The sequence below is a fragment of the Salvelinus fontinalis genome, chromosome 7 (assembly GCF_029448725.1).
Source record: "Salvelinus fontinalis isolate EN_2023a chromosome 7, ASM2944872v1, whole genome shotgun sequence".
In the NCBI taxonomy this organism is placed as follows: Eukaryota; Metazoa; Chordata; class Actinopteri; order Salmoniformes; family Salmonidae; genus Salvelinus; species Salvelinus fontinalis.
The window spans coordinates 19,313,014-19,326,857 of NC_074671.1; the positions used below are offsets into that span (position 1 = coordinate 19,313,014).

At 40.5% G+C, this 13,844-nt stretch overlaps 1 protein-coding gene across 23 annotated transcripts in view; it reads left to right on the forward strand.

Annotated features, from left to right (window-relative positions):
- The window catches only part of LOC129859164 (histone-lysine N-methyltransferase 2C-like), a 216,761-nt gene that overhangs the window by 6,568 nt on the left and 196,349 nt on the right, over positions 1 to 13,844 (forward strand). For 22 of the 23 annotated variants that reach the window (XM_055928604.1, XM_055928584.1, XM_055928588.1 and 19 more), the window contains exon 2: positions 3,870 to 4,031. In XM_055928604.1, coding sequence (XP_055784579.1) covers positions 3,871 to 4,031 — 161 coding nt within the window. In that variant the 5' untranslated portion in view covers position 3,870. Of the gene's footprint in view, positions 1 to 3,869; positions 4,032 to 6,402; positions 6,436 to 13,844 lie in introns of those variants that run through there. The other variant, XM_055928601.1, reaches the window with a different exon arrangement.

Below are 13,844 nucleotides of genomic sequence, written 5' to 3' on the forward strand. Positions count from 1 at the left end.
CAGCCCCAGACCATTATTCCTCCTCAACTTTACAGTTGGCACTATGAATTTGGGCAGGTAGTGTTCTCCTGGCATCCGCCAAACCCAGATTTGTCCGTTGGACTGCCAGATGGTGAAGCGTGATTCATCACTCCAGAGAACACGCTTCCACTGCTCCAGAGTACAATAGCGGAGAGCTTTGCACCACTCCAGCCAACGCTTAGAGCGGTGATCTTAGGATTGTGTGCGGCTGCTCGGCCATGGAAACTCTTTTCATGAAGTTGCCGACGAACAGTTCTTGTGCTGAAGTTGCTTCCAGAGGCAGTTTGGAACTTGGTAGTTGCAACTGAGGACAGACAATTTTTATGCGAAACACGCCTCAGCCATCAGTGGTTCTGTTCTGTGAGCTTGTGTGGCTTAACACTTCATGGCTGAGCCGTTGTTGCTTCTAGACGTTTCCACTTCACAATAACAGCACTTACAGTTGACCAGGGCAGACATTTTGATGAACTGACTTGCTGGAAAGGTGGCAGTGAAAGTCACTGAGCTCTTCAGTAAGGCCATTCTACTGCCAATGTTTGTCTATGGAGATTGCATGGCTGTATGCTCAATTTTTATACACCTTTAAGCAACGGGTGTGGCTAAAATGGCTGAATCCACACGTTTTGAAGGGGTGTCCACATACTTTTGTGTGTATGATATGTATTAGTGCATCTCTCCTTAAATGTGAGAATCCATGTTTTTATGCTCAGTGATGTCCCAAAGATCTTGCTAGTGGGAATGGGTCTGTGATGTGAGGTGGACACTTTGAAATGCCAATACTCAAGTTATAAACATGTATTATACACTTCCGATTCTGGTGCCATAGGCACATAGGCTACCCTTCAAGCAGGCCAGCAGGCTCGCTCATAGTCTGTGTTTGTGGTCTGCCCAGCGATGTTGTGAGGCTGAACAGTGACTTGGCTCTAGTAGTGCATTCGAGACCTAGTAAAATAAAATAAGCCGGTACAGACGCACAGCGGGGGACCCTGCTATTTATTTTCTCTCTAATTTTTTCATTCTCCACCCCAGCATGACTGTGCTTAACAAAATGACTAAATTAATTTATGCAGTAGAGAGCGATGCTGCCAAGCAGCACGGAGATGTCCCCCAATGCGAGACTTCGCACATCTGGTCTCGAAGACATTACAGATGAGTCGATGTCTGCTTTCTTCCTTTCCCATCTTTCTTGTGCAAGAGCTCGCCTTACCTAGCTCTGCTAAATTGACACTGGTCTGTCCACTGTACAGTTGTGCCTTTCATCAAGCAGTTGTAGTTGATATTGTTAATTTTCTCAGTTATTAGAAGTGGAGGCTAGATCTGCTGTATTCTGTGGTAGTTGTTGGTGGCTTAAGGGGTGGTAAACCCAGCTAATTTGCTCGTCAAAGTTGAGGGGGAGTGCTGTGACAGTGATGGCCATCCTGGCCCGTCTTCTATGTGTTTCTGCATGCTTTGCATCATGAGGTATGTGAAAGCAAGTTGAGTTGTGTAACTTTTGTGTTACACAATGTGTTGTAACTTTTGCACAAGCATGCCTGATTCAACTAGTCGACTATTCATCAAGCTCTTGGTTAGTTGAATCAGGTGTGCTGGTGGTGGAATCAAACAAACGTGGAATGGCTGGGCTCAAGCACGGCTCCAAGCGGGTTGGGAAACCGGATATGTTGCATTGAAAGATCCTTATGTCATCAAATTTTGCCATTCGTAGCCAATATCAATGTGCCTACTAGTGGACAATGATAGATTTATAATTGTTTTTTATATATATTTATATATATATTTATATATTTATATATATATATATATATTTATATATTTATATATATTTATATATATATATTTATATATTTATATTTATATATATATATTTATTACAGTACCAGTCAAAAGTTTGGACACACCTACTCATTCCAGGGTTTTTCATTACTTTTACTCTTTTCCATATTGTAGAAAAAATGTGAAGACATCAAAACTATGAAATAACACATGGAATCATGTAGTAACCAAAAAAGTGAGATTCTTCACAGCAGCCACCCTTTGCCTTGATGACAGCTTTGCATACTCTTGGCATTCTCTCAACCAGCTTCATGAGGTAGTTACCTTGAATGCATTTCAATTAACAGGTGTGCCTTGTTAAAAGTTAATGTGTGGAATTTCTTTCCTTAATGCATTTGAGCCAATCAGTTGTGACAAGGTAAGGGTGGTATACAGAAGATAGCCCTATATTATCTATATTATTGTAAGAACAGCTCAAATAAGCAAAGAGAAACGACAGTCCATCATTTACTTTAAGACATGAAGGTCAGTCAATCTGGAAAATTTCAAGAACTTTGAGCGTTCAAGTGCAGTCGCAAAAACCATCAAGCGCTATGATGATACTGGCTCTCATGAGGACGGCCACAGGAAAGGAAGACCCAGAGTTACCTCTGCTGCAGAGTGTAAGTTCATTAGAGTTACCAGCCTCAGAAATTGCAGCCCAAATAAATGTGTCACAGAGTTCAAGTAACAGACACATCTCAACATCAACTGTTCAGAGGAGACTGTGTGAATCAGGCCTTCATGGTCGAATTGCTGCAAATAACATTAGATCGGTGGAGTCCAAATTTGATATTTTTGATTCCTACCGTCTTGTCTTTGTGAGACGCAGAGTAGGTGAATGGATCTCCGCACATGTGGTTCCCACCGTGAAACACGGACGAGGAAGTGTGTTGGTGTGGGCGTGTTTTGCTGGTGACACTGTCAGTGATTTATTTAGAGTTCAAGGCTCACTTAACCAGCATGGCTACCACAGCATTCTGCAGCGATACGCCATCCCATCTGGTTTGGGCTTAGTGGGACTATCATTTGTTTTTCAACAGGACAATGACCCAACATACCTCCAGGCTGTGTAAGGGCTATTTGACCAAGAAGGAGAGCGATGGAGTGCTGCATCAGATGACTTGGCCTCCACAATCACCCGACCTCAACCCAATTGAAATCGTTTGGGATGAGTTGGACCGCAGAGTGAAGGAAAAGCAGCCAACAAGTGCTCAGCATATGTGGGAACTCCTTCAAAACTGTTGGAAAAGCATTCCAGGTGAAGCTGGTTGAGAGAATTCCAAGAGTGTTCACAGTTGTCAGCAAGGCAAAAGGTGGCTACTTTGAAGAATCTGAAATATCAAATATATTTTGATTGGTTGAAATATTTTTTATTATTAGTAATGATTCCTTATGTGTTATTTCATAGTTTTGATGTCTTCTCTGTTATTGTATAAAATAGTAAAAATAAAAACTCTGGAATGAGTATGTGTGTCAACTTTTGACTAGTACTGTGTGTGTGAGATATATCTCACACACGCACACTCAGGTTGGATGCTCCTCATCCAACCTGATAGAGCTTGAGAGGATCTGCAGAGAACAATGGGATAACCTTCCCAAATACAGGCATGCCAAGCTTGTAGCGTCATACTCAAGGCTGTAATCGCTGGCAAATGTGCTTCAACAGAGTAATGAGTAAAGGGTCTGAGTACTTATGTAATTGTGCTGTTATTATTATTTTTCTTCAGTAATCTCTAAACCTGTTTAATCCATTTCAGAACAAGGCTTTTACGAATGTATTGTGTGTGTGAATGGATTTTAGTAGAAGTCCACTGTGTCTCATGGCGTACTCAAACGGGGCACCTTACAATACAGGTTGTGTGTTAAACCAAACAAGAAGTTGTTTTCTGTTCTTTTTATCTACTTTGGTATTTGATTGTCTTACCTAGCAAGACAAATGTATCCCCACAGCTCCAATCCGATGTCCCTGGTTCAATTAATAAACTAGTCTCCTTCTCTCTCCTCATCTCTATGCTCTCCATCCTGGTCCGCAGAATGTCATCAGAGGACAAGAGTCTGGATCCCTCTGACCACGGACAGTCTACTCCCCTGAGCAGTACTGGAGGGCGCACCCCCTCCCCTGCCCCCATAGACCGGCGCACTCGCGGCCGGCCTCGTAGGGATGCAGGCTCTGGATTACCCACACCCAGAAAGAAGTAGGTCCCTCTGCACTCTAATCATGGTGTGATGCTTAGTTTTGACGCCTTGGCTGATGGTGTTGCCCTCTGTGGGTTCATTGGTCCTTGTGGCATCTGGTATTGTGGTGATCTACTGGATGTATTTTACTAAGCAGTTTGGTTGTTTTGGGGGGGGGGGGGGGGGGGGTGGGAGTCTTCATTTTGGGTGGTTGTGAGTTGTAAAGGTAGAATTAATTATTATCGTAGAGGATAAAAACACCATTAAGTCTACCGACAGATGTCTCTTTGGCTGGTTCAGGTTTATTACTTAATCAACTCATGGAATTCTTCAGTAATCTTGCCATTTCTTTCAAAGCGGACAATTTAAAAAAAAACATTTTTAATTGGTAATACTCATCTCCCTCAGCCCCACAACCCCATAGGTCCACTAAATGAATTTATTAAGTACCATGAATTATTAAATCTGCCAGCGTTTTCATCTCCCACTACGCGGCCTCCCAAATGAATCATGAGTGCAAGGAAGGGGATATGTGCTTCTGTGGCTACATGGATAACCCAAGCTATCCCCAAACGTTGCTGGTGGGGAGGGTTATGTGTGTGTTTGGAAAGGGAAGCGGGGCGTCACAAAGTGTGGCGTGGAGCCAACCTAAGCCGAGATTCCACCTTGAGGAACCACTCATGTGTTTTGAGGGGCATTGGCTCCGAGGAAGCCGGGCGCCCCCTCGAGGCACTCAAGGAGACTGTCACGTAGAGTAGGCCAGAAGGCTAAACTGAAAAACCTAACCTCTAACAAATGGCAGAGCCGCAAAAGTACTTCTGTATAAGGGTGTTTATTTACGTAGTGAATCCGGAAGAAAAACAACAGTACTGCCATCCAAAGTATACATTATGGGGACAGCTTAAAAACAATGCTGCCCCTATCAACAGCTTAATCCAAAATGGTTCCCCCCTTGAACTGAAAAAGAGGCTCCTTTTGTAGGGGAAGCCCCTCCCATCAGAACATACCCAGCACTTATTCATTAAGCAATTACCGTCATCAAAGTCTACATTTTCCACTCAGCTAAACATAATGAATTAAATACATTGCAACACGTTTCTCATGATACAATATACCAATATAACACATTTAGAAAATCCCATCCCTACTGACATAGAGTCTTCCAATATGCCCATTCACATGAACGAGCCATTCGGAACAGGCACTACAAAGCCAACCCGATTACCATAGCTCTGGTCCTTATCCCAGCATACCCAGAAGCTACAGAGATGGAGAGAGAGGAACAGAACCAAACAAACAACACGCTCATCCATAACATTGATTAGTACAATAAACGTTGCTAAATTAAACATGAACGCTTGCCTGTATATTCTTTATACCATAAACTGTTACTGACGGGAGGTAAGAAGATAAGATAAAGTGTAAAATGTATGTACTAAGATAGGGAAGTGAACTTGTGTCGACCCACATTGTTAAAGGAGCAGGGAGGCGTGATGAATGTGTGTGCTAGTGTACCAAACGCTGCCCGCGGCCAGTGACGGACTTCTCCGTCACAGAGACATTGCCTAGAAACTGACAATGTACCCGTCTTTTCATGTTTTTCCTTTCCGGTTGTTACATTTTGTCTCAGAGATATCCCCACAATCATCCTTTCACATGGCAGACTCATACAGGAGAGAAAGTATTGCATACCATCTTTCACTAGAATACCATCTATCACTAAACCAATCAAGAACAACTCTAGAAGATGGTCTGTATAACTTTGTGGGGAGGAAGTTGGTCTTCAGATGAAGGATGTGATTGGCTTAAGGCTAACCCATTTAGTTGACTGGTCGATAGGCTGTTGGTCGACCAAGATTTCTTTAGTCGAGCAGTAGCAATAAAAAATATATCATGGTGTACAAGACACCTGTCTGATTCGCGCCTGCCTGAGTGGACTGATCCATTGTGGTGGGGATGGAACAGTCCATCAGTCTAAGACGTGCTACTGCAATTGTTTATGGTTATGTTACATAAGAACAATGGTGCAACACTACTAAAAAATATTATTTTATAATAAATGCGCTAGTGGTCGCTTTCTGCGGTTCAGAAACACATCAGTGCGCTGTTGGGTTGGCGCCTTTTCCTAGACCATGTTGCTCTTTGTATAATAGCAAAGTTAACCAGCATATTGGTGTTGAGAACAATGTGGCGGAGGCAGCAGTAGAATGAGGAAATGACAAAACAGCCCTTGTATCATTGTCTAAGAAAAGTGAGGAGAGAGGAAACCCCAACTTAAATAGGTCTATAATCAGGAGCCTAACTGTTAAATGTGCCTTGCTTTATAAATCATCCATATGCATCTACAGGAGTAAGACATCCTGCTTCTGTTGCCTGTTTGTGTTTGTTTAGGTGCCTACTGATTCCGTGAGCACCAAGCCTCACGTAAGTAAGCAATTTCACAAATGCAGCTTTTTTTAATCTTTGCTCTAATTAAGGCTTTGCACTTCGTTTTTTTTTTAGAACAGCCTCTCTGGTATTATTTCTAATTTATTTAGTGTTTACATTGTTCCAAATTGTCTGAAAAATAATATTAACTATAATAACTATAATACAGTTATCCTATTTATCTTATTATTACTATTATTATAATGATCATAAGTAAGGTCATGATCATTAGTAGGCTTAGTATAGCCAACATTGAGCTGTATGTAGGCCTAAGAGCGCATCCTGTTTAGTCTTAATACCGTAACTTACTTAGGACTATATTTCAATACTTATAGGCTACTGAATCCATCATTCATTCGTTCATGTCATTACACAGCATATGAGTCATTCATGATTTTCAAATGCAATCAAGCATTTTTGTTTTAGAATATAGTGAGCCTTGAATAATTGGCTTGAACAATAAATGAAGCATTCCATTTCAGAAATTGCATTCATGAATGAATGCGACTGTTTTTAGTCGTTCCTGTAATAAAGGCTTGACAAAAAAACATTACAACAGACTCTCTGGTACGCTTATTTATTTAGTGTTTACATTGTTCCAAAAGGTCAGAAATGATATTGTAATCTATACAGCACCTGTTTGGCAGACACAATATTCACGCAGCGTTTGCTCCTTACCTTCTTTTTCTTGATCTCCAGTATTTTCCACAACTAGTAAAGTTTATTCCACACATCTGACTTTCCCTGGCTTTCCCAGTAAACATTCCCTCATTTTCGAGTTTGTCACGTCCTCAGCATTCATTTTGCTGTCATTTAAATTTTTTATTTTTTTTGGCAGAAATGCCTCTGGACCATGTGAACTTTCATGTTCCTTAATAACAAACTTGTATGCCAAATGTAAGTACGAATAAAATTGTTAATTATGACTAGTTGGTTTAGCCATGGAAAAAAACAGCATCCTTCCCACTAGCCATGATTGGCTGAGATAATGAGTGGGCTGGACATGCTGAGAGTTCGAATTGGTAGGCCATATAGCACGCTTCTGTCTTTTTGAGCTGTCCAGTATGTCTAGGTACCCTCGTGTCGAACTCCGCTTGAACATTTTTTTTATTCTGTAGTAAAACTGCATAAGTGTTGCTCTCCACTTTTTGGAGGACCGAGTTTTGAAATCAGTGGAATTTTGAGTATGATAGCTAAGGAGATGGAGAAAACACCAATCTCCAGATTACATCTTCAAACTAAGGGTAACCATGGCATCCGACAGGAGATGTGTCCATCCATGAATGATGTATACGGGTAAAATAGTCTAAGCTAGCTACATTTTCAGATATTACACATTTCTAATTTTGACAAAGTGGTTTCATTTCAAGTTAGTGTACTGTTAGCTAACGTATGTTACATGTATGATCTTATTATTCGTATCTCAGAGCCATTTGCTTGGCTAGCTAACATTGAACCTGGTTGGTTAGATACCTGCAGATTCATGCATGGTAGTAATGTCACGAGTTGGGATTATGGTTAATTGTTTACCTAGCTAGCTAGCTACATGTCTTAACAAAAGACTCCACTATGTAAGTAACCATTTCAGGTGCGTTCGTAAATTGTCTGGCTATGTAGTCCGATTTCTGAGCATTCTCGTCTGAGTGTGCCAGAGCACAGAATAACTGTGAATTTACAAACGCTCAACACCCGTTGAATATGGCCGGTGTCAGTAAATGTCGGCAAAAAAGCGTAATTAAATTGTTGCCAGCAGCACAGTTACCAACATTCTGGATAACATGAAAAGAGCCTAATCAGCTCTGCTAGGGTGGGTAAAATGGTCACCATGATCTCATTTGTGTCTGGAAGTAGCTGGCAAACTAGCCCATGTTAGCCATTTAGCTTGGGTGCTTGACTGCAGTTGTGAGGTCAGAATGTTCGGATCAACCCTACTCATCACCCAGAGCGTCCAGTGTGCGCTCGAAACGCTCAGAGTGAAACGCTCAGAATTTACAATCTGACAGCACAGTTGCAGTCATCAACCTCTGGATAACATGAAAACCTATGATGAACCATGATGAATCGGTGTTGACAAAGAAGGGCTCTCTAGTAGTAGTAGTACCAAAACATTCAAAGGCCATTTTCTCAAAAGTGAGTTTATCAACTTTCAAAGCAGAATTACTTTCCCATTGTTCCTCAACAGTAGTGTATGATATACCATTTTGTAGCTCTGAGTCTATACTTTTATCCAATGTAAAAAAAAAAACACAATTTCAAATTTTGCTACCTAAGACCGATTTTTGAGCTGGTCATTCACAGGCTACACGTGGGCCATTTATATATCAACTTTCACAGGGAATACTTTATTACTTGAATATTGCCAAATGCATCAGTAACAAATATTGAACCTATTTATTGCAACCCTTGCTGTTAATAGATCGCAAAGCAGCATACAACTGACCAAAAGGTTTGGAAATGTATATGTTCACTTTCGCATCCAAAGCTTTAACGTATCTGAAGTGCAATTGCACTGTTTAGCTCAAATCTAAAGGCTGGGGGACATTTAGGACATACTGCAGATTGCTCAAATGTCCTAATGATTATGATCACACTTCCTCAATTCAAATATGGCGACAGTTTGGTATGGTTTAGAAACTTGGAACCAAGCTTCAATTATCAGTGTGGCCATATCACCTGGACATGTTGAAATACTGTATCTTCACATCTAGAATAAAAAAAAACTTCAGGCTTCTGGCATAACTGTCAATTTATTGGGAAGAAATAAAGAATTACAGGTTGCAGTTTGGGAAAAAAACTAATCCCGTCCGACTCGTCCTCTGGAATAACGGACATTGTGGAGTAATAATTACATAACCAACGTTCTCTATAGGTCTTTGGTCACTTGCATGCGATGCATACATGTTTCACGTTAAGAGCGCAAGGGTTAAGGGAATAGGGATTTCAAATGAGGGATTTCTGTAACAGAACTTCTCTGCTTCAGCAACACTGACAGCACGATAAACACTTTGATGTTCTCTGGTGGTCGCTGCAGCAGGAAGGAGAGAGTGAGACAACGGGTGCTAGTCAGTCACTCGCTGTGTTATTTTTATTTATTTTTTGAACAGCGCAGCAGGTCTGAGCTTGGCACGGCACAATCCAACCAATTGCTGGTCGGACTCCCTCTGGTCATTTGTGTGTCTTAGCTATTTAATCACAGTGTGCTTAAAGCATCAGACAAGCTCAGCGAAATATAGTTGTTTTTTATTAAAACACACAGGACTTGATGTGTCTATGTATGGAAAAATACACGTTTAAAAATGTCAACAAATCGTTTGGTCGTAAGAACAGACGACTCTTGGTCGACCAAGATCAGGGACAGCCCTAGATTGGCTACTTGCAACATGACAGCCAGTAAGTGATTGGTGTGCAACAAGCCTTTGTTAGCGCAGCTACAGTGGCTTCAGAAATTATTCACACCCCTTGACTTTTTTCACATTTTGTTACAGCCTGAATATAATTGAATTTTTTGTTGTGTGTCACTGGCCTACGCACAATAACTCATTGTCAAAGTAGAATTATGTTTTTAGACATTTAAAAAAAAATGTAATAGCTGAAATGTATTGAGTCAAGTATTCAACCACGTTGTTATTGCATGCCTCTAAGTTCAGGAGTAAAAAAGTGCTTAACAAGATACATAATAAGTTGCATGGCCTCCCTCTGTGTGCAATAATAGTGTTTAACGTGATTTTTGAATGACTACCTCTCTGTACCTAACACATCAAATTATCTGTAAGATCCCTTAGTTGAGCAGTGAATTTCAAACACAGATTCATCCAAGAAGACCAGGGAGGTTTTCCAATGCCTCACAAAGAAGGGCACCTATTGGTAGATGGGTAAAAATAGATAAATCAGACATTGAATATCCCTTTGAGCTTGGTGAAGTTATTAATTACACTTTTTGGATGGTGTACCAATACACCCAGTCACTACAAAGATACAGGCGTCCTTCCTAACTCAGTCGCCGGAGAGGAAGGAAAACGCTCAGGGATTTCACCATGAGGCAATGGTGACTTTAAAACAGTTAGTTTATGGCTGTGAAAGAAAAAAACTGAGGATGGATCGAAAACATTGTAGTTACTCCACAATACTAACCTACAGTTGAAGTCGGAAGTTTACATACACCTTAGCCAATTACATTTAAACTCAGTTTTTCACAATTCCTGACATTTAATCCTAGTTAAAAGTCCCTGTCTTAGGTCAGTTAGGATCACCACTTTATTTTAAGAATGTGAAATGTCAGAATAATAGTAGAGAATTATTTATTTCAGCTTGTATTTCTTTCTTCACATTCCTAGTGGGTCAGAAGTTCACATACACTCAATTAGAATTTGGTAGCATTGCCTTTAAATTGTTTAACTTGGGTCAAACGTTTCGGGTAGCCTTCCACAAGCTTCCCACAATAAGTTGGGTGAATTTTGGCCCATTCCTCCTGACAGAGCTGGTGTAACTGAGTCAGGTTTGTAGGCCTCCTTGCTCACACACGCTTTTTCAGTTCTGCCCACAAATTTTCTATAGGACTGGGGTCAGGGCTTTGTGATGGCCACTCCAATACCTTGACTTTGTTGTCGTTAAGCCATTTTGCCACAACTTTAGAAGTATACTTGCGATCACTTTCCATTTGGAAGACCCATTTGCGACCAAGCTTTAACTTCCTGACTGATGTCTTGAGATGTTGCTTCAATATATCCACATAATTTTCATTTCTCATGATGCCATTTATTTTGTGAAGTGCACCAGTCCCTCCTGCAGCAAAGCACCACCACAACATGATGCTGCCACCCCCGTGCTTCACGGTCGGGATGGTGTTTTTCGGCTTGCAAGCCACCCCCTTTTTCCTCCAAACATAACGATGGTCATTATGGCCAAACAGTTCTATTTTTGTTTCATCAGACCAGAGGACATTTCTCCAAAAAGTACGATATTTGTCCCCATGTGCAGTTGCAAACCGTAGTCTGGCTTTTATATGGCGGTTTAGGAGCACTGGCTTCTTCCTTGCTGAGCGGCCTTTCAGGTTATGTCGATATAGGACTCGTTTTACTGTGGATATAGATACTTTTGTACCCGTTTCCTCCAGCATCTTCACAAGGTCCTTTGCCATTGTTCTGGGATTGATTTGCACTTTTCGCACAAAGTACGTTCATCTCTAGGAGACAGAATGTGTCTACTTCCTGAGTGGTATGACAGCTGCGTGGTTCCATGGTGTTTATACTTGCGAACTATTGTTTGTACAGATGAACGTGGTACCTTCAGGCATTTGGAAATTGCTCCCAAGGACGAACCAGACTTGTGGAGGTCTACAATCTATTTTCTGAGGTCTGGGCTGATTTCTTTTGATTTTCCCATGATGTCAAGCAAAGAGGCACTGAGTTTGAAGGTAGGCCTTGAAATACATCCACAGGTACACCTCCAATTGACTCAAATGATGTCAATTAGCCTATCAGAAGCTTCTAAAGCCATGACATAATTTGCTGGAATTTTCCAAGATGTTTAAAGGCACAGTCAACTTAGTGTATGTAAACTTCTGACCCACTGGAATTGTGATACAGTGAATTAAAAGTGAAATTGGTCTGTAAACAATTGTTGGAAAAATTACTTGTGTCATGCCCAAAGTAGATGTCCTAACCGTCTTGCCAAAACTATATTTTAACTTCACTAGGGTAGGGGGCAGCATTTGGAATTTTGGATGAAAAGCGTGCCCAAATTAAACTGCCTGCTACTCAGGCCCAGAAGATAGGATATGCATATAATTAGTATATTTGGATAGAAAACGATCTAAAGTTTCCAAAACTGTTAAAATAATGTCTGAGTATAACAGAACTGATATGGCAGGTGAAAATCCAACCAGGAAGTACTATTATTTTGAAAGGCTGTTTTTCCATTGAAAGCCTATCCACCATGCAAAGACTTAGGACCCAGTTCACAAGCTCTGTGGCTTCCTTTACATGTGGCCAGTCTTTTGGCATTGTTTCAGGCGTTTACTCTGAAAGTGCTGTATCTCCCTAATTTTTCAATCAGTGGCCAGTGGAAATTTCCATTCATCAGCCATTTGCCTGATCAGGAACGCGCCTTTCATGTTTCTCCTTTCCTATTGACGAAGCTTTTTGTCCGGTTGAAATATTATTGTTTATTTATGACAAAAACCACCGGAGGATTGATTTTAAACAATGTTTGGCATGTTTCTACTAACTTTTATTGTACTTTAAAAAAAAACTTTTCGTCTGGACTTAGTGCACGCGCCTTAAGCATTCGGATTACTGAACAAAACGCGCAAACAAAAAGGAGGTTTTTGGTCATAATGAGGGACATTATCGAACAAAACAATTTTTTTTTTTGTCTAACATGGAGACCTGGGAGTGGCACTAGATGAAGATCATGAAAGGTAAGTGATTAATTTGAATGCTATTTCTGACTTTTTGGACACTCTCCTTGTCTGGAAAATGGCTGTATGGGATTCTGTGGCTAGGTGCAGACCTAACATAATCGCAAAGTGTGCTTTCTCCGTAAAGCCTTTTTGAAATCTGACACAGCGGTTGCATTAACTTCTTGGGGCTGCAATCCTGTGCCAAATTCAAAACAGAAATCTCATAATTAAAATTCCTCAGACATACATGTGTCTTATACAATTTTAAAGGTAATCTTGTTGTTAATCCCACCAAAGTATCCGATTTTAAAATATGCTTTTCAGTGAAAGCACCACAAACGATTGTTAGGTCACACCAAACCACAATAAGCACAGCTGTTTTTCCAGCCAAAGATAGGAGGCACAAAAAGCACAAATAGAGATAAAATGAATCACTAACCTTTGATCTTCATCAGATGACACTCATAGGACTTCATGTTACACAATACATGTATGTTTTGTTTGATAAAGTTCATATTTACATTAAAAAATCTGAGTTTACATTGGCACATTACATTCACTAGTTCCAAAAACATCCAGTGATTTTGCATAGCCACATCATTCAACAGAAATACTCATCATAAATGTAGATGATTATACAAGTTATAAACATGGAATTATAGATATACCTCTCCTTAATGCAACCACTGTGTCAGATTTCAAAAAAACTTTACGGAAAAACCAAACCATGCAATAATCTGAGACGGCGCTCAGAACAATAGTCAAATTAGCTGCCATGTTGGAGTCAACAGAAACCAGAAATTACATGATAAATGTTCCCTTTGATGATCTTCATCAGAATGCACTCCCAGGAATCCCAGGTCCACAATAAATGTTTGTTTTGTTCGATAATGTCCGTTATTTATGTCCAAATACCAAATACGCTCAACCGAGCGTTACTTCGGACAAAAACTTAAAAAAGTTATATTACAGGTCGAAGAAACATTTCAAACTAAGTACAGAATCA